Below are 22,133 nucleotides of genomic sequence, written 5' to 3'. Positions count from 1 at the left end.
ATATATTGCATTTCTATTTGATTGTTTATTTGTCATGTACGTATTGGTAGTGTACAAAGAAATACTGTAACTCTCTTTATGTACAGTACATGATATTGGTACTGAGAAACTTAGGACAGGGACGGTAGGCACGCTGGTGTACTTATGCACGCCCCTTATTAGTTATTTCTTATTTGTGTTTATTATTTCTATTTATTCCCCCTATTTTTTTTAATATAGTTTGTTTCTCTGTTCCTTTGTTCCAATTCTATTTTAATACCTTGCTTTCTCTCATATTTAATTTTTTAGTTTTCTCTTTTCCTTTTTGTATGGAAACATCGGGATACTTGGGTATATGCAAGTGAGGCGGTCATGAATGAATGGAGAATGAACCACAGTGGGTTGAAGCAAGGCGCCAATAAGATGATACTTTGGCTATATGAGGCCCGAACGAGGACAGGATTTAAGAACAACTGAAAGAAAGAGAACCCCCCCCCCCTTACTAATTCCAATTTTTAACTCCACGCGACGAATTTTCTTTCGCCGCCCCCCGTTCATCACAATCATACTCTTTAATCACCACGAGGCTCCACAAGAATGACTTCGCTCTCCGCCAGTAGGAGCCAGAGAAAAGTAAGTTTTGCCGGAAGAGGCGTCGCGAAGCGACTTACTGACCATTATGCCTGTCTGTTCGGGAATTTACCTCAATTACGCTTTGGGGCGCGGGGGGGGGGGAAGTACCGCGAGATCAAGAGCCATGTGTTACACGACAGCTATCCAATTGCAACCCTACGTTGTATTACTTAGCCAATAGCAGCTCCTTGGGGCGGGGCTGTTTGGTGGGCGGGTCCGACCCAAGCTTGGAGGGCTCAGTGTTGCCGGGCCGTCATCATTCCGGTCGCTCTTGGCGCAGCGTTGGGGACGCCATGGAGGTTTCTTCTTTTTTTGTAATCCCTGCCGGTTTTTTCTATTGGGTCGGAGTGTTGGTAGTCGGCTACAACTTCTATAGCCAAATTTCCAAATTGATAGGTGCCTTCCGCGTCTGGCTGCTGGACAACTCGGCGATATTTAAACCGTACGTGAACACCTGGGCAGGTGAGTCCATTTATTCTTTCCTTGACGCTTCCTGCCCGGTTTCTGGCAAGAGCGGCTGTCGGGTGTCTTTTCTCATTATGCAGAGCTGCCCCGCGGATCAGCCGGCGCCTTTTCATTTTTCTCTGATCTTATCTTTTTAATATTTTTTATTCGTTGGCGTCCTTTGTTCTCGAGCCCGGTTTCTCTCTGAAATTACACCTAAAAGGTTTCTTAGCTCGGGGCCCTTTTGTCTTGCTGCACCTTGGGAGTTCCCAATTTACAGCCGACACTTCTTGCCCTTTTGACATAAGTCGGGAATGGTTGCACATTCAAGGTCACTTGGTTGTGCATTAGGTGATCCACACGTTCCTTTCCATTGCTTACTTTTATACAGTAAAAATAGTGGAGGAATGAAAATGTTCAAAGATACTTCACAAGAAGAGCCCTTCATTCCTCCACCCGAAACAGAATACCCTAGACTTACAGTCCTGGGTCTTGAAAGCTTAGAACTATGATCTAAGTATTGCCTACAAGATCATATGCTGCAATGTCCTGCCTGTCAAAGACTACTTCAGCTTCAAGCACAACAACACAAGAGTACACAACAGATTCAAGCTTAATATTAACCGCTCCAAACTTGACTGTAAAAAATATGACTTTAGTAATCGAGTTGTCGAAGTGTGGAACTCCTTACCGGAATCTATAGTATCATCCTCTAACCCCTAATATTTTACCCTTAGACTATCCACGGTTGACCTCCCCAGATTCCTAAGAGGTCAGTAAGGGGCGTACATAAGCGCACTAGAGTGCCTTCCGTCCCCTGTCCTATAGTCTCTCCTATATCTCCTATATCTTCTCTACTATATCCTCTATAACCTTCATTGTGTATTATTGTGTATTGGACAAAATAATAAAAAAAAATACACAAGGAAATGCATATTGCCCCTTTAGCAACAGCAGTAGCATTTAGACTTATATACCGCTTCACAGTGCTTTACAGCCCCCTCTAAGCGGTTTACAAAAAAGAGTGAGCACATTGCCCCCAACAATGTGGGTCCTCATTTTAGCAACCTTGGAAGGATAAAAGGATGAGTCAACCTTGAGCCTACTGAGATTCGATCTGCCAAATTGCTGGCAGCCAGGGATCTGTGGAAGTAGCTTGCAGTACTGCACTCTAACCACTGCACCACTGAGGCTCCCTTTTTGTGTGTCTGTGTCTGTGTGTGGTGTCTGCTTTTGGTACTAATAATTTATAGGTTATAACTGGAACTATCTATGTCAGTGTTTCCCAACCTTGGCAACTTGAAGATATTTGGACTTCAACTCCTAGAATTCTCCAGGCAGCATTCGCTGGCTGGGGAATTCTGGGAATTGAAGTCCAGATATCTCCAAGTTTCCAAGGTTGGGAAATACTGATCTATGTAGTGATAAAAGCATAATCTTGCAATTCTTTACTATGGTACTGATGGAAAGAAATAGAAATCCTGTTGTCTTCTGAACAGCGCATCAAAAGGCTACGAGGCTGACCATCACTAATTTCTTTGCTAAAAAGTCTAGTTAATTAAGCTTACATTTGGAGTATTTTAATACTAGTGTGGAATTCTCAGAGCAAAATCCTTTCCTGTTTCTACAGCTCTGAGAACGTTAAACCTGTCTTTAATATAACTGGCATGCAGTCAAAATGATATAAATGTTTAATTTTTTAAAAAGTTAATATAAATAATAAGAAATGCTGGATGTTACATTATCATGTATCCAGGTACAGACTGCATTGTGTAACATTTGCACTTTCTCCAATTGACTTTTTCTTTAAAGGAAATTATCTGAGTTTCAATTAGTCATAATGTAGGAGTTAAGGTGTAACTCATATTTACCCCAAAATTAAAATTCTTACGTGGTATCTGTTTTATCTTTAAAGTAATTTTGCTTAATTATGTGTTATGCCATTTGCACAAGTCAAATTTGGTAAACTATGTTGCACAAGTTTAATTTTTTTTAATATAGTGATAAGAATTATATATATTACAGGGAAACACTACTTGACTATCTTTGTAAGAGTCTGAAAGAATAGTTGTCAGCGAACCAGCTAGCATCTGGAAAAATAAATTCAATTCCACTGCTGTGTAAACACAGAAAGTTCCATTTATTATCAGAGCCATGTCTGGATTCTGCCCTGATAATATCAGCACTGAATTTCACTTCCGTGATTTAGGTTAAAGTTCATTCCCACCCCCACTAATGCATCACATGTACCAATCGGGGAAAGGAATGCTAGCTTCCCTTGTACAGTGGATCTATAGCTCTGCACAAAGAATGTGCTGTAGTTCCAATGTCTCTCTATCTCTCTCTCTCTCACTCCTCCCATTCCCTATTACGGTTATTCTTTCAGGAGGCCTGACAATAGTATTATGTTAATGACAGAAAAAGAGAAACATTTAGTTGCTGCTCTACATCATTTAGCATACTTTTTTCCCACTATTTTTGTTTCTCCACTGGTTTTTACTCTATAATTCTATATTAATTCTTCCTGAATCTACCAGAAGTCTTGACCAGTTAAATCAAAGTGGTAATCAGATTCAGAATTTACTTCCAAGGATTAGTCTAAATTACTAATCAGTAACACTCCCTTGCAATAGTTCCCTTGATGTACGATATTGAGAAATGTACTTCTTTTCAGCCATAGAGATTCCATCTAAGTAATTATAACGCCTACTTTCCCTTTTAAGCTTTCAAATATTTATATTAATTGCTCTTTTCTGTATTTTTCTAACTTTGGTATATTGTTTGTGGACATAAGTTACAAAAAATTTAGTCAGTATTTCAATTATGGCTAAATTAAACTTATATTGCAGTTATATATTTTGCTTTACTTTCAGTTGATATTATAAAATGTTTGTCTCTTTAACTTCTGTCTGTTTTCATATTTTTATATGAATATAAAAAAACTGAAATTCAAAAACTAAATTATATCTTTTTGTGAAGCAGATTTTCTTGACATGTGTGCATTTTAAATTATTATTTTTTATCTTCTATATTCTTAATAAATTTTAAAGATCTTTATAAGGTGCTTTGAAGACTAGGGTGGTTTCAACAAAACGTCATTTGTTCCTTATCCTTGCTCTAACCAGATCATCATAACTATTTCCTTTCCCTTTCAAATTCTATAGCAGGGGTCCCCAAACTTTTTACACAAGGGGCCAGTTCACTGTCCCTCGGACTGTTGGAGGGCCGGACTATTAAAAAAAACTATGAACAAATCCCTATGCACACTGCACATACCTTATTTTAAAGTAAAAAACAAAATGGGAATATACTATTTAGAGGGGGGGAAGAAGTCTGAAATTCATATATGTTTATGTTTTGTTTTTAATTTTCTTTTGTTAACATCTGATTGTAGGTTTTCTTGGCTTATAGAAAAATGTATAAAGAAAGAAGGAAGCACTTTGGCATAATGGTTAATCAGTTAGAAATATAATTGGTGTACTTTTTGAAGGAACATTAAGGAGGGAATTTAATTAAAAGAAAATGAATGTAACTGGATGACAAAATTAGAAAAAAAACTTTTGTAACTTTTTTGATGATTGATATTAGTTACTAACAAAATACCGCATTTTATTCATAGAAAAGTAGATGGAACACTGTGTTGTGTCACTCACCCGCGGGCCAGATAAATGGCCTCAGTGGGCCGCATGCGGCCCGCGGGCCGTAGTTTGGGGACTGCTGTTCTATAGTATTCACTTTTTTCTTTGTTGGTCACTAGACTTCTCTAAATCTGAACCTTAGCCTTTTTCTTTAAGTGTTCATTTCTTCTTTTTCCATTTCTTTTTTCATTTTGTCTTTCCCTGTCATAGCAATACACATTCTGTAGGAATTATTTGCACCATTTCATATCAACTGATATCTATTGTAGTAGATTTGTGGATTATCATAAATATACTTACAGAAAACAAAACAAATAAATTCAGTTTTCTCAGTAGTGATTATTTCCATTAATGTACAGTATCCCCCCCCGCAGTGAAACTCGTGCATGTTTGGGCCTGTTTGCTACGTTCTACTTAGAAGTTACATAAAACAGAACCAAAGCGAATGAATGAACTTTTATCACTTTGGTTATATGCTCAAGAGACACTTTACATATTTGGCTTCCAGTTAAGGGAATTTGAAGTTGGCAGACCATGTAGAATATGAATTGTGTTTAGTGCCTTAAGATGTGTATGTAATCTCATGGTTGCCTCTAGTAGCTGAGCACTACAGAGTGAAATCAATCATATATCTGAATTAATTTCTGCTGGCTGGTAAATTAAAATATATTCAGGCTGCTATTTTTTGGCGTCGGTCAGCAGTTTGCTATGATTTCAGATACTACTATTGGTACAAGTACCTCAATGATGAAATTTGGACAGCTCAAAGTATTTATTTTATTGTGTCTGGATGGGAAAGAAGAGGTTGCAGCTTAAATCCTATAGGGGTTGGGTTCCTCAGATCCAGATTTCAAGGAGATGAATCATTTCTATCTTTGATTTTGGACACTGCCCTATTCAGATTATGGAAACCAGGGATTCTTCTGAACTCACAACTCTTACTTAAAGAACAAGAGGGGTGAATTTGAACAACTCAGATATAACAATATCTGAGTTGCACTCATTCCTAGATTGGACCCCCTCATGGTCACTTCATGCCTCAATCAAGGCATTGGTTATTACCTTTAAAGCCCTACATGGCTCAGAGCCAGAGTATCTTTGAGTCCGTCTTCTACCACATTCTTCCCAGCGACCGGTTAGATCCCACAGAGTTGGTCTTCTTCAGGTCTCGTCAATGTCGACTGGCGGGTCCGCGGAGAAGAGCCTTCTCTGTGGTTGTCCCAATACTCTGAAATCTCCTGAGATCTGCACTGCCCTCATCTTATTGACCTTCCGGAAAGCTGTAAAGACCTGGCTTTTCCAACAGGCCTGGGGCCATTGACATGAGTGGGTGGGGGGAGTTACTATCAAGGTCAGCCCATGAATGTATGGATGGCTGTAATTATTTTAAATTGAAATGTTTTTATATTGATCCATGTTTATTTTTGTTGTGAACCGTCCTGAGATGGATGAGTGGGTAGGTAGGTAGATCGTTTCCCAATTAGACTATTGCAGCATTCTGCCCTTGAAAATCTGTTACACTCTAGCTGCATAATTGGCACAATTAATCACATCCATGAACACCTAAGCCATGAGTTGCATTGGCTTCCAGTAGGATTCTGGATGCAATTGAGAGTACTGGTTATTACTTTTAAACCTACATGATAATTGCCCAGGTTATTTGTTGGGCTGCCTTCTCCCAAGGATACATGGCCGCCACATATGTTGTCATATAGAGGGCATATTTCAGGTTTTCTCTTTTAAATCTTGACACTTTTTTAAAATCTAGGAAACATGTGCTTTTGGTGATTCCTCTGTTCTCTAAAGCAGTGTTCCTCAATTATTTTCTGTTATGACCCCCCTCCCCCGGAAGAAGTAAATATTTCACAACCCCCCAACTCTCGGAATGATAGTTTTCAGTATTCAGCATGTTTTCGCTGAAATAATTCAAGCGGTTTATTAGCATGATTGGGGTGTAATATGTTTAAGTGATGCCTTAATTTATTTGGCTTCATGCTGTCCACTGCCAACATGTTTAGACACAGTAAACATAACGGTCTTTCCTCGGCTCCCACCATAGTCACAGTGAAGCCAAGTGCTACATACGCTTCATCATATTTCCTCATCTTAGTTTTCGGGACACTTAAGTTTATCTCATTATCTCCGTCTTCTCCTTTCTTTTCATTCCCGTTAAATATTTTTCAATGGTGATGCACTTCATATTTCCTATTCTGTGTTGTGTGTTATTGTTCGGTGCATAAAAACCGTACTTGCTGCAGCAAAAAAAGCACTTTCCCCGGGGTCATGCGCCCCCCCCCCCCGGCATTGCTCTGCTCCTCCCCAGTGGAGCCTGCCCCACTATTTGAGAAACACTGCTCTAAAACAATCCCCCTCAAATTTGCTTCCCTTTAGGAAAACCATTAAGACCTAGCTTCCCTCAACACTCTTTCCCACAGGTGTTGAGGCCAATTGACAGAATCCCTTTTGATTACTTTTATTATTATGGTTCTTGCACAACATTCTTTGTTCCATATTTCATATTTACATTTTGTGTATGTTTTTATTTTTAGTGGTTGGGGTTTGTTTCGTTGTTGTTGGTTATTGTATGCTATCCAGAATCACACAGTTTTGAACTGGGTATTCTTTAAATCTAGCAAATGAATAAGGCAACTATATATTGCCTTATTCATTTGCTCAAGACTCACATTTATGTTGCCAGGCCTGGGGCCATTAGATTCTTGTCCCCTGGCCGATGAATGGACTGAGAGAAACTGATTGAATGGGAATTACTGGTTTACATTATGTATTTAATTAATTGGACCTGAAGTGTTATGTATTGTTTTATTATATGTTGTGAGCCGCCCCGAGTCCTTGGAGAGGGGCAGCATAAAAGTCCATTTAATAAACAAATAATAAATATTGAGAAGATGATTGTGTGACATTTACATCACAGGTAAGTCCTTAATAACTGCTTCTTAAGGAAGTATTGGATTCCTGGTAAGACATTTCAAATTTCTATAGGTTATTCCAATCCATCCCCCATTTCCCAAATTGGACTGATGCACTATTGTGTATCTGACTGGTTCTTAGAAATGCAGTTTAGATCATCTCTCATTAAGTCATAATCTTATTTTAGCAATAGCATTTGGACTTATATACTGCTTCATAGTGCTTTTACAGACCTCTCTAAGCGGTTTACAGAATCAGCATATAGCCCTCAACAATCTTGGTCCTCATTTTATCCACCTTGGAAAGATGGAAGGCTAAGTCAACCTTGTGCTGGTGGTGAGATTTGAACTGCTGAACTACAGCTAGAAGCTAGCTGAAGTAGCATGCAATGCTGTAACTCTAACCACTGCACCACCCTGGCTCTTGGTATTGGTACAGGTACAGGTAGTCCTAGACTTTCAACAGTTCATTTAGTAACTGTTCAAAGTTACAACAGCACTAAGAAAATGTAACTTATGACTGACAATTGCACCATCCCTATGATCAAGTGATAAAAATTCAGACACTTGCCAAGTGACTCATATAGTTGCAGTTTCTTGGGGGGGGGGGGTCGGTCATGTGATACCCCCTTTGCTCCCTTCTGAGAAGCAAAGTCAATGGAGAAGCCAGATTCACCTAACAACAATAATACTAACTTAATCACTGCAGTGATTTACTTAACAACTGTGGCAACAAGGTAATACAACAGGGCAAAACTCACTTAACTATCTCGCTCATCAACAATACATTTGGAGTTCAATTGTGGTTGTAAGTTGAGGACTACCAGCATTACTACTTGTATCTCTAAAGGAGACTAAAATGACAGTGCAGTCCTTGTCAGAAAAGTATACAAATTTCTTTAAATAAACATGCTGATGGGGTAAAATTCTATAAAATGGCCATTAACTACCCAGTATTATAGAATTCTTTGAAGGACCTTCTCTTAAGCCTTTTTGGCAATAATAACAGATCTTTCTTACCTGCAAGGAGGCAAGGTACAGATTGACCCTAGAATTGGAAAATTTAGGAAATGAGTGAAGAAAAAAAATTTGGTGCTTGAAATTATGGGAAGCCCCCGCCCCCCTCCAATGAAATATTTTGGGAAATATTCAAAAAAGCAGGATAAAATATTGAAATGAAAAAAAGTCTCAAGGGAGGTAGAAACCAGTCCCAATTTTCCCTACCCCAAGCAGAAACTGAGAAGGCCAGCTTTTAGAAATGCAGATTTTGTAATCCATTCAGGAAGACTGGGTCAAGACAGAAATACTCAGATAAGCAACAAACAAAAGGTCAACAAAATTAGCTCAAATGCCTACGACCATGATGGCGAACCTATGGCACATGTTCCACAAATGGCATGCAGATCCTTCTCTGTGAGTACGTGCGCAGTTGTCCCAGTCCAGCTCCAATTGCGTTTCTCCATCGCATTTCACTCAATTCTGGTTTCTTGCGAAAGAAAAAGATCTCACGAAGTTGGAATTGATTGAGTGAACTTTTTCTACTCGTGTGCTTCACAATGGGGGAGATGGGATACTGTCCTACTGAAGGCCATTATGATGCGGAGCAACCCATGTGGCTCTTTCAACCCTCTGCTGCAGCTCCTTGTGGTACTGTCATGGCAGAAGGATAAAAGAACTGTTGCCCTGTTGCCCTGTCATGGCAGTGGCAGTCGATGGAGCCTTAGTATGGGTGCCAAGTGCCATGTACAATGGTACCTCTACTAAAGAACTTAATTCATTCCGTGACCAGGTTCTTAAGTAGAAACGTTCTTAAGTAGGAGTAATTTTTCCCATAGGTATCAATGTAAAAGCAAATAATACTTGCAAACCCATTAGGAAAGAAATGAAAGTTCGGTATAATTATCTTCTTTTAATGACATGGATTTTGCTGATATCCAAATACCCAAGTATTTTACTTTCTTAGTTATCTTCATACAGTATTTGATTTTGTTTCTAATTGCTTTATCGGAAGGTCTGTCATATTTTTAGATTATATTTGTGTCTTGTTTTTGTTAATTTTCATACCAGCTACTCTTCCATGTTCTTCTATTGAGTCTATTAACTTTGAAATAGAAATTAATGGATTAAAAAGGATTTAATCATTTGGAATAACTTGCAACTTTATCATTACTAGGTAGGATCTCTACAATTAAGATGAATATCTTAACCAAAGTTCTGTTTTTATTTCAAGTAATCCCTATAAACCCAGGAAGAGATTTTTTAAAAGAATTAATGAGGATAACAAAAAAATTTATATGGCAAGACAAAATCCCAGAATGTAAAGAAAGAGGAGGCCTTGCCCTCCCAAATTGGAAGCTGTATTACCAAGCAGCAACTTTAACTTGGATTAAAGAGTAGCTTACTTTACAAAATAGAAGATTATTAAATTTAGAAGGACACGACTTAATGTTAGAGTGGCACGCTTTTATATGGTATGAAAAGTACAAAACTCATTCTTATTTTAAGAGACATACAATTAGAAAGGCATTTATAGAAGCCTGGAATGATATTAAAAAAATCATTTTTTTAGTTATACCAGAATGAATATCCCTGATTGAAGCTATAAGATCCCCAAACTTAATACAAGAAGGTAAAATATGGAAATATTTTAATAATCAGTGGAATTTAAAAGAAACCAGGAATTATTGCAGGCAGGTATTGTTATAGACTGGTGGCAATATGCACAGATTAAGTCAAGGTTCCACAAAGATTAAAAAAACTTATATACTTAGAAAAGATAACAATATTCTAGGTAAACTATTAACAACAAACCAAGCAAAATTGATTGGGAAAACCTATAAATTTTTAATTAACTGTAAAAATATAGAATGGATATTAAAAGACAATATGATTAGCTGGTGCAGAAACTTAAACAAAGATAGATTTAAATACAGTGGTACCTCGAGATACGAGTTTAATTCGTTCCGGACCTGGGCTCTTAAGTCGAGCAGCTCTTATCTCGAACGACTTTTCCCCATAGGAATTAATGTAAATAATTTTAATTGGTTCCAGCCCTCAAAAAACTCAAAAACTTAGTCTAAATTATGCAGAAAGACATGTTTTTAATGAAGAAATGTACATGTACATATAAATGAATAATGAAGTTTCTTTCACTTAACTTGTAAACTTTCTTAAACTTTTAAATTTACATATGTTCAACTTCTCTGCCACCCAATCCTGTAGGACAGAGGTCCCCAACCCTTTTTGCACCAGGGACCGGCTTTAAGCGATCAAGAGAGGAATGGGTGAATGAATGGACGGAGGGTGGGAAGGAAGGAAGGAAAGAGGGAAGGGACAGGAACAGAGGAAGGAAGGAAGGAAACTTATGAAAGGGGAGAGTAAGAGAGGAATGAGTGAAGGGAGGGAGGGAGGGAAGAAGGTGGGAAGGAGAAAGAAAAGAAGAAATAGAGGAAGGGAAGGTAAAAGAGAGAAAGAAAAAGAGCAAGAAAGAAAGAAAGAAAGAAAGGGGGAAGGGACAGGAACAGAGGAAGGAAGCAAGGAAACTCATGAAAGGGGAGAGTAAGAGAGGAATGAGTGAAGGGAGGGAGGGAGGGAAGAAGGTGGGAAGGAGAAAGAAAAGAAGAAATAGAGGAAGGGAAGGTAAAAGAGAGAAAGAAAAAGAGCAAGAAAGAAAGCAAGAAAGAAAGAAAGAAAGAAAGAAAGAAAGAAAGAAAGAAAGAAAGAAAGAAAGGGGGAAGGGACAGGAACAGACGAAGGAAGCAAGGAAACTTATGAAAGGGGAGAGTAAGAGAGGAATGAGTGAAGGGAGGGAGGGAGGGAAGAAGGTGGGAAGGAGAAAGAAAAGAAGAAATAGAGGAAGGGAAGGTAAAAGAGAGAAAGAAAAAGAGCAAGAAAGAAAGCTGCAAGCCCCCCCCCGAGCCCCCCAGGCCGGCTGCAACCTTTTAAAACACGCGCGCCGCTTCGCAGCTGTCTCCTGAAGCCGAACGCGGAAGTTAGCGTTTGGCTTCAGGAGACAGCTCCTTGGCACTTGTATCTCGAATTTGGGCTTGTAAGTAGAACAAAAATATCTCTCCCCTCCCAGCTCTTATCTCGAGTTGCTCTTAAGTAGAGCAGCTCTTATGTCGGGGTTCCACTGTACTTGGGAAACGGTATGGACATATAATTGGAAAATAACAAAGTCAACTTCTTTTAAAGAAAACCAAATTAAGATGTTTTATAGATGGCATTTGCCACCAAATAGAATTTTAAAAATGTTTCAAACTAAGTCACCTAATTGTTGGAAGTGTAAAACAGAAATAGGTACTTATTATCACACCTGGGGGACATGCTCAAAAGCAAAAGAATACTGGAATTTAATAGAAAAATGGTTAAGAGAAATAACACAGCAAGAAATTAAGAAAACACCAGAATTTTTCTTATTAGGTATATCAAATAACAAATATAAAAAAGATATATATTACCTAATAGTTCATATATTAGTTGCCGCCAGGATAGTTTTTGCTCAAAAATGGAAAGAAACGGAGATTCCAAAAGAAGCAGAAATACTTAAGAAAGTCTTAGAATGTGCTGAGCTCGACATGATGACGAGGCGGTTAAATAACTAAGAAGATTCAGAATATTACGATATTTGGCAGAAGGTATATATATATGGTGGGATAAAAAGAAAAAGATATAAGCTTGTTGTTATACTATTTTGAAAAGCTGAATTTAATAGAAAAAACTTATTAGATTGAGATTATCTATAACATAAATGCATTTTTTTCCTCTTATCTTCTTTATTTCTGTTTGATTTAATCTACAAACTAAGAATTTCTATATATATTCTTATAAACTTTTAGATGTGTTTTTATGTAGCGTGTTATAATAGAGATTTATATATATATATTTTTGACGGTGTTAAACAATAATAAGATCTTTCATCTTTTTATATAATGAAGACTTCTATTTTAAGTGGAGCGATTGTAGCTCCACTAAATGTTATATGTTGTGTTTGTTATGTTGGTTTGTGAGAAACAATAAAAATATTTTTTTTTTAAAAAAAAATTTAAAAGGAAAGAAATAAAAATTCGGAATTTGGGTGGGAGGTGGAGGAGGAAGAAGAGGAGGATAGTCGCTACTGAAGGAAGAAGGTGAGGTGAGGGGAAATCAAAAACCCCCAAAACGTTAAGGCTTAAAAAAAACCAAGAGGAACTCTGAGGCGGCAAGGTGGAGCATGCACCTCCCATACACCCAGCGCTAGGCTGCCTTCCATACACCGCGCCAAAGAGAGAAACCCAGGCGGGCGAGAGGGGGAGCACCACCGAAAAGCCCGTCTGGCAACCCAGAAAAGCCTGAGATGGCCAGGATTAAAGGGGGAATGGTAAGAAACTGGCCGGGCCTTCGTGCAGCTCTCACATTTTCTGGGAAATTTTTTTGGGCTCGGGTTCTTAAGTAGAAAGTGGTTCTTAAGAAGAGGCAAAAAAATATTGAACACCCGATTCTTATCTAGAAAAGTTCTTAAGTAGAGGCGTTCATAAGTTGAGATACCACTGTACTTGCCTTTGCATAGCAACAGTATTCCACCTTCATCATGCTACATTAGCTGTTGCCACCAGCAAAGAGGTCTGTGAGAGAACAGCAGGGATGGATCTTGTGGGGTGGAGGACATCTCCCAAGCCTGATCGTCCAGCTCCCTTGTCGGCGGGGACAAGAGAAAAAAGGAGGCAGCATGGGAAAGCACTTCTCCACCCCAGCTGAGCCCCAAGCACAAAAGCTTGGAAGGGGGGGCGCTTGCCCAGCAGAAGCGCCCCCATTGGTGAGTTGGACAATGGAGAGGCCTAACCCAATAGAGAGTCCAAAAAGGAAAGTGAGGTCTGTTCATTGGAGAATTGGAGAGGAAATCAATTGAAATCTGGATGGGTTAGGGTTATTCAGAGAGGGATCTGCCTGGATCTTTTCTTCCCTCCCCCTTAGATTCCCCAGTCCCAGCTTTCTTCCCTAGCCTCATTTTAAGGGGAGGGGAAGGAAGTTGTGACCATAGTAGCTAAAAAGCTGCAAGAAGGGTTATTAAAGATGGGGATGGGGAAAAGATACTATTCCTTTCCCAAGGACCGAGGGAAAGTAAGTGTGTGTGTTTGTGTGTAAAAATAACAGCCGGGGATAGCTTCAGCCACGAACAACAGCTGCTGTTATTTTTTCTGAGAGATTCTAAGCTACACAGCATTCTTTAATAAATACTAACAGCAATGAACCATAATATACAGGATTAAAGGAAGGAAAATGAAATTGGGAGGGAGGGAGGGAGGGAGGAAGGAAGGATGTGATGGCCTACATTACTACATTCCCATCATCCCTCAGTTGTGCTGTTAAAGAAATCCAGTGCCACCAGAGAGAGATCAAGTTGTGAAAGAGTGATAAACCTCATTATTCAGCTTAAATTGCCATGTTGGCACTTTGTGATAAATAAGTGGGTATTGGGTTGCAGTTTGGGCTCTTGTTTCCCTAAAGGATTTGCCATCTCTGACCTAAGATATGCACTTCCCCTTTTGCCCATAGAGCCAGCCATGACCCCATAGGACAGTGTTGGCATACCTTTTTTCCCTTGGGTGTCGAAAGCGCGGATGCCTGCGTTATTGCGCATACGCAAGTGTCCACACCCATAATTCAATGCTTGAGAAGGGGGAAAATGGCCTCCCCCTGGAGGCTCTCTGAAGGCCAGAAATGGCCCGTTTCCCAATTTCTGGTAGGCCCATTTTTCAACCTCCCCAGGCTCTAGAAGCTTCGCTGGAGCCTGGAGAGGGCAAAAATGCCCTCCCCTGTTTCCTCTGGAGGCCCTTTGTAAGCCAGAAATGCCATGCCAGCTAGCCGGCATGCACATGCACATTGGAGCTGAGCTAGGGCAATGGCTTGTGTGCCAGCAGATATGGTTCCGCGTGCCCCCTGTGGTACCCATGCCATAGGTTTACCATCACTGCCATAGGACTCTGGCAATAGAATATTAAAGGGCCTGTTCTTGCACAGGGATAGGAAGCTCAAATACAAAGCCCAAACAAGGTATAAAACCCACCCACTCTCAACTCCATTTTGTCAGCTGCTCAGAAACACGTGGTTGGTGGTTCTGCTTCATCAATAAAAAGAACCTTTCTATCCAATTATGCTCCAGACTCCATTTTTCCCCAGTGCCTTTTTCTTAGCTTGGAACTTGAACCAGGAGAGCACATAACTACTGTATAAACTTCTATTTCTACAATACTGAACTTGTATCTCAGAGACATTTAACTCTCTTTCCATATCCCCCTTTTGCACACCAAAAGGTGAAGAATGGTTTGTGGATGTTCAACTAGAAGATGTATATCTAGTGATATAGATACATAGTTAGCACTCTTTAAAGCAGTAAAATGTTTGTATGCTGATGAGCAAAACTCATAACTGGTGAGCAAAGACTAAAATATTTTTTTATTGGATCCTGGCGGTTCAAGCACTGACAAAGTGTTATTCCCACATTAATTAGTAGCCTTAATTAACCACTAAAAAGTAGTATGCTATAATTTATCAAAGGGCAATTCTCTTAGACTTCAGCAATAGCGAACTATCACAGCACCTTGGTGCAGCTTTCCTTCCTATATAGTTTTTGCCAACTAAGACAGTATTTTCTAATTAATAAATAGGCTTTAAAATATGTGTTGGAAAGAATCAATGGTGGCTCTATGGGTATAACTTGTGAATGTGTCTCTAAAAAGTGGATGGCTATGATAACTGATTTTTTGAACTTCTTAAATTCACTGAGGAGGTGTACAGACAAGTGCTATTGTCTTTTTTTGTTATCAATCCATTCTATTTTACTGCTTAAGTTAAAAGAACCTTTGAACAATTTAACTAGAAGTAGACTTGCAGTAGGTTTCTAAAACTAAAATGTGATGCATGTGTAATATAAATTAAGAAATGCATTTGCTGATTACTCAGCAGTTCCTCTAAATACCTTACGTTTTTTTAAAAAAATAAAGAAACAAAAAGAATTACCAATGTAATAAAGATAATACTGTATGCTTAGTGGCAAAAAAAAATTGTCTTGAATTTAATTATTCCTGTCTATGCTTGATTTAGCAAACTAGTGCATGTGAGTATTGCTCATGATATTCACATATGGCATCAGTAACATTTTTTAATTGTGAAATTTCAAGGCTTAAATGCTGAAATATAATATTTGGTCAAATTTAAAAGTAAGGTGTCTTTTCTTTTTTTTCAATGCACTTGTACAAAAACATATGATAACATTCTGCATCTAAAAAGGTGTTAACCCTGTTACAGAAAAATGTTTTTAGAGTATATTGCTACCTCTGCTGGCTAATTTTGGAATGACTTTACAATTTCCATTTAACCAGAAGTAGTGTTTAGAAATTGTTGCCTTCTGTGTAGATTTTCAACCAACAGTACAGCAGAAAATTGACATTTTTATAGCTTAGCTCTAATTAGCAATTGCTCTGAATAATTTTTTAAAGTGTTGATTTATAGCTTCCCACTTAGTCCCTATTTCCAACTTGGTTTTTTATTTTTGAAATACTCATTTTTTTGGAAAGATAACTATTCCATATGGAAGAAAACGGCAGGCAAATATTTGTTTTATTTATTTATTTATTTATTTATTTATTTATTTATTTATTTATTTATTTATTGGATTTGTATGCCGCCCCTCTCCAAAGACTCGGGGCGGCTAACAGTGACAATAAAACAGTGTACAATAGTAATTTGGTATTGATGATTAAAAATCAATTAATATAAAAACCAAACATACATACATACATACCATGCATAGAATTGTAAAGGCCTAGGGGGAAAGAGGATCTCAATTCCCCCATGCCTGGCGGCAGAGGTGGGTTTTAAGTTGCTTACGAAAGGCAAGGAGGGTGGGGGCAGTTCTAATCTCTAGGGGGAGTTGGTTCCAGAGGGCCGGGGCCGCCACAGAGAAGGTTCTTCCTCTGGGTCCCGCCAGGCGACATTGCTTAGTTGACGGGACCCGGAGAAGATCCACTCTGTGGGACCTAACTGGTCGCTGGGATTCGTGCAGCAGAAGGCGGTCCCTGAGGTAATCTGGTCCGGTGCCATGAAGGGCTTTATAGGTCATAACCAACACTTTGAATTGTGACCGGAAACTGATCGGCAACCAATGCAGATTGCGGAGTGTTGGTGTGACATGGGCATATTTGGGAAAGCCCATGATTGCTCTCGCAGCTGCATTCTGCACGATCTGAAGTTTCCGAACATTTTTCAAAGGTAGCCCCATGTAGAGAGCGTTACAGTAGTCAAGCCTCGAGGTGATGAGGGCATGAGTGACCGTGAGCAGTGACTCCCGGTCCAAGTAGGGTCGCAACTGGTGCACCAGGCGAACCTGGTTTTGCAGAATAGATCTCATGTCTGCTTTGGTGATGTAGACATATGAGCAAAATTTTCCTGATAGAGACTTGTAAAATGCTCATCTTAAGAAATATTTGTTTAAGGTGCATTCTGCTTTGCATTTTAGCTTTACAAACTTGGGATATCAGGTTTAAATTGCACTTTAATTATAGAGCTCACTTTTGGCTGTGTTTTAACTTAATTAAGCAGCAAAATTGTTGGTAAGATATGTTTTATTTATTAATTTATTCTACCAATTATTACAAACACTGTCAAAGCAACCAGCAAGTCCCACAGATGTAGACCTCATTTTGTGTCTGGACAGCTAAGTTTTAAGGAATATCCCACTTAATCTCCTCAAAATAACGTAAGAACACCATGCTGAATCAGGCCAAAGCCCATCGAGTCCACCATTCTGTGTCACACAGTGGCCCACCAATTGTACATGGGGATCTTGAGCAGAAAGAGAGGGCAAACCCCTCCCTTTCCCTTGACCCCCAAGAAATGTTACCCAAGGGATCCTGCCTGCCTGAACCAAAATAGAGGTGGCACATGGACATCCGTAACATACGGTCTGCCTATCAGAGGTGAAATGTTCCCGGTTCACTTGTGCCTGTCGGTCATCAGAGAGCCAGTTGCGAAAGCAGTGCGAGGCTCCTCCTACCCGGATGCTGCCATTTGAGTTCTTTTACCTTCTGTGCATGTGCAAACGGTAAAAGAACCCAAATGGTGGTGTCTGGGCAGGTAGGCGGAGCCTTGCGTTGCCTTTGCAACCAGGTTTTCGATGACCAGCAGGCACGAGTGAACCGGGAGCATTTCACCCTACTACCTATATATGTTTATACAGTGGTCCCTTGACTTTCGTGGGTCCAACATTCTCGAAAAGGTTATACCATGGGTTTTCAAAAAATATTAATAAAAAAATACTCTGCGGGTTTTTTGAACGTCACGGGTTTTTCTGAGGCCACCCGATATACCATATACCGTGCATTTTAACTCTCCTCCTCTCCTCCTCCTCCCCCCACCCCAGCCATCCTGCTTCTTTAAATAAAAGCTCCGCTTCCGCCACAGCCTCCCGATCCCTCCCCTTTAATTCTCGGAGCGTTGATACGCTCCACTTGAAGCTGAGCCTTACTGCCGCCTCTTCTTCCCCCACCCACCTAAGCCACCTCCCTTAGTGGTAGTGTCCAACCTCCCACCTGACCGGCCTGGAATCCCGGATTCAAGTCCTGGCCTGGATCCCTCTTGCCTTGAGCTTCCCCTGCCCTGACTCTGAACACCGGTGCTGCCGCCACTGCCATGGGAGACGCTGGCAGCGAGCGCAGCAAAGCCCCCCAGCTTGCCGCCCCATTGCCCCTGCAGGTTCTGGGGGTAAGTAAAACCAGGAATGGAGGAGGGTGGGAGGGAGGGAGAAAGGGAGCGTCTCTACTTCGCGGAAATTTGACTTTCGCAGGTGGTCTTGGAACGTATCCCCCGCGAAAGTCAAGGGACCACTATATTGTCATATGTGTCTTGGTCTTTGATAATTTCTCTGTTTTTTGTTGCTCTTTTCCATATGTTTGTACTTAGATTTCTTAATGAAACAAGATTTTATTCCATTCAGATATGAATGCATAAAAGTATAGGATAAGGACAGAAATTTTCCATTTTTACCTGAACTCTAGTAAATGGAGATCTGTTAAATCAAATATTTATTGCATGAGGAATTTCTAAATGATATATCTGAGAGATCAGACTGTAACGCCTTGTACTGCCTTTCTGGCAATATGTTTCAGAAGCAAAACCTGAAATAATTCTGTATAGTGTTCATTGTGGAATGACCATTTGTCAGTGACTATTCAATGTCATGGTGGCACTGAATGAAGGGACTTATGACCGACACCCTCCCCAAATTATGGCCATTGCAGCAACCCTGCTGTGATGTGATTAAAATTCAGGCATTTGGCAACCTACCTGCATTTAACAACTATACTTCAAGTCTCCCACTCCCCTATCTCCCCCTCATCTATGCCATTTGCTCCATGGTCCCTGCCAGGGCATCATTTTGCTCTTGCTGCTGGTCCTTTGCAAGGCAGCTACTGGTGGTGTGAGTCTTTCTTGCCCAGTTCGCATACAGGGGTTTCCTCCTTTCCTGTGGAAGTTGGCTTGGCATGGTCAGCCATTGCCCTGTAAATGTAGCAGTGGGAGCAAGAAGGAGGCAAAGGTCATCTTGGAGAGCAGAGTGCAAGGCAGCAAGGACTTCAGTAATGAGGGTGATTACAGCTGGGAATGTGCTGGGGCAGCTGCAGCTTCCCAGCTTTGTACCATGCTTGGACTGAGCTGAGGCTTCACACTCACACCATGTGTCTGGGCTGGGTCAACTGAGGTTTCCAGGGCAGCTGCAGCTTTGCACCTTAGGGTGGCGCAAGGACTTTTTGCTGTCCCAAAGGTGCAGTATCCCAAGAAACCCCTGAGAAGCATTGTGACAAACAGTCATTGAGCTGTGCAGTTTTGGGATTGCCTATTGCCCTGCCAGGTAGGGTTCAGGGCAGCCAGAAGGGTAAAGATGGGAGAGAGTAGTCAGTTGGGATGAGTTGAAGGGGAAGGTATTCCCTTACCTTTGAAGAACCAAAGCTCAGAGCTAGGAGGGATTGAACCCAGAATGTTTGGGTTGGGGTGGTTCCTTGGCTAATGACTAGTGGAATTTGCTTAATGACAGCAGCGGGCAGTACCGAGATTGCTGTCACTAAGAATAAAGTAATGTGATGTCCCACTTTATGACCCATCACTTAGTTATGTTGTACTTGTGTAGCGGTATATACCGTAAGTCTTAAGTGCTATTGCTAATTTGTGTAGTGGTTCTGAGATCACACCTGCCAGCTCCTTCAGAATCCTGGGGTGTAAAAACCATTTGGTCCTGGTGATTTGAACTCAGCTGGAGTGCATAGGTGTCCTGTTGTTGATTTCTTGCCTATTTTGACCTGCATTCCTCTTCTTTCTCCCACATTGCTGCTTTTGGTAGGCTGAACTTATTCCCCCTCCACCTTTTTTTTGCATGAAGACAAAGGAAAAGAAGTGTTAGGCAGCTCTGCTTTTACCCTAATGCCCATCACCTTCTCGCCATCTTTGCCCATTAGTTCATTGCTTCTCAGTTATTTTCTGTTATGCCCCCCCCCAGGAAGAAGTAAACATTTCACATCCCCCCAACTCTCCGCCAACATACGTCACGCGGCCCACCTTGCCTGGCCTGCCACCCCCAAATTGCACCCCACTGCAAGATGCACATCCTGCCTCACACTTGTACCAGTGTCTCCATCGTATTCCTCGGTGTTGTGTCCAGGGCAGCCTATTCTAAAAGATAATACCTGGCAAGTTCAAGAAGTTTGATTGAACTCGCAAGATGTTTTCTTTTAGAACAAGCTGCCCTGGACACAACGCCGAGGAACACGACGGAGGTGCCGGTACAAGTGTCATGTAGGAGGTGCATCCTACTCCATGCAGCAAAAAAAGCACATTCCCCTGGGGCCGTGCCACTATTCGAGAAGCACTACATTAGTGGAACAATCATTTCCTTGACTCTTTTTGTGTTCCTTGCATATTGAAAGGCACTGGAGGGGGGGGGTATATTTTTATTTTATTTTATTTATCTTGCAAAATGTAAACCAAACACATACCTAATGTATTGCATACTCTTTCAAATTCTGGCAGATAACAGTATACTTCCCCCCCCCCCTCTCACCTTCACCCTTCAAATATGGAACAAGTGTACTGGCAAGAAATTACATTGGTATTCTGGTAACGTAGCCAAGCCAGACAGGTCTGCAGCACACTGGTCTATTTTTAGACTGTTGCTTGCCATTTTTATCCAGTGAAAATACTCATCAGCGTCTAGGTGACATGCCATCAGTTTTTGTAAATGTGTCAGAGCCCTTCCCCCCCCCCTTCCTCCCCCCCCCCCCCTTTCACATCTTTCTGGTTTACTTTGCAGTGCTCAGCTCAAGGCAAAGGGGCAGATTACTTTAGATTTCAATTCATGCAGTAAAGTCCCCAATTCATAGTTCTCTAACGTCACACATTTCATTCATCGTTTTCTATTCACAGCTGCTTACGCATCTCTGCTTATTGTCTATTAAGGTTGAATTGTTCTATTGCTCAAACACTGAAGGCATGGGAGGGGCAAATTAATCAATTCAGATGCCTCTGCTAGAATTTGGAATTCAATTTCTTTGTATGCATCAACACATTCACAAAATACGTTGAAGTATAATCTGTGTCAATAACTCTAAATAATGTGTTTTTCTCCCTACCCCCAAGCATATTTGAATGATAGGTGCTGATAAAACATCAGTGTATGCAACTTTTCAGGTTGAAAGTTTGCTCTATATGTGAGACTAGATTTACTATTTCTGCTTGGGAATGATATTTCAAGGTAGCCCTGAGCCAGGGTTTCTTACTGATCATAGTTGTGATAAATTTATTTATTTATTTATTATTTATTATTTGGATTTGTATGCCGCCCCTCTCCGAAAACTCGGGGCGGCTCACAACAAGTGAAAAGACAATCCAATACATAATCCAATTAATTAAAATATTATAAATTTAAGAAAAACCCCTATACTAACATACACACACACAAGCATACCATATATAAATTCAACGTGCCCAGGGGAAGATGTTTAGTTTCCCCATGCCTGACGGCAAAGGTGGGTTTTGAGGAGTTTACGGAAGGCAGGAAGAGTAGGGGCAGTTCTGATCTCCGGGGGGAGTTCTGTATACTGTATACAAATCAACTTGTATACAGTATTTAGTGAAATAATCCTCAGCTATTGCTTTGATGTTTCTGTATATAAAACATAGGATATGATAATCAAATAATGGAATTAATGTCTAAAGCATAACATATTAACCTTAATTTGAAAACAAATTAACATTACTGAGCTATGGCATGACCACATTTCTATATTGTGTATGTGAATAACTATAGATTGATTCATGGGTATAGTAGTTACCCTGTCAAATTTTTAATGTGATCCTCCTGAGACTCTCAAATAGCATGAACATTGACTAGCCAAAGTGTTTTCCATTTTTTTCAGGCTACATAATCTGTTAGCTCAATTCTGATACTCCCAAGCAAGAGGCAAACTTTGGTGATAGAAAATTGGCA

General features: G+C 40.2%; 1 protein-coding gene across 1 annotated transcript in view; it reads left to right on the top strand.

Moving 5' to 3' along the window:
- Positions 1–807: 807 nt before the first annotated feature.
- Positions 808–22,133, top strand: part of HSD17B12 (hydroxysteroid 17-beta dehydrogenase 12) — an 86,555-nt gene continuing 65,229 nt past the window's right edge. Inside the window, exon 1 of the mRNA XM_070760714.1 lies at positions 808–1,074. Coding sequence (XP_070616815.1) covers positions 906–1,074 — 169 coding nt within the window. The 5' untranslated portion in view covers positions 808–905. The remainder of the gene's footprint in view (positions 1,075–22,133) is intronic.

This window comes from Erythrolamprus reginae, chromosome 1 (genome assembly GCF_031021105.1).
Source record: "Erythrolamprus reginae isolate rEryReg1 chromosome 1, rEryReg1.hap1, whole genome shotgun sequence".
NCBI lineage: Eukaryota > Metazoa > Chordata > Lepidosauria > Squamata > Dipsadidae > Erythrolamprus > Erythrolamprus reginae.
The sequence above is the reverse complement of the archived record's forward strand: the minus strand, read 5'-3'. Positions and strand labels throughout refer to the sequence as shown.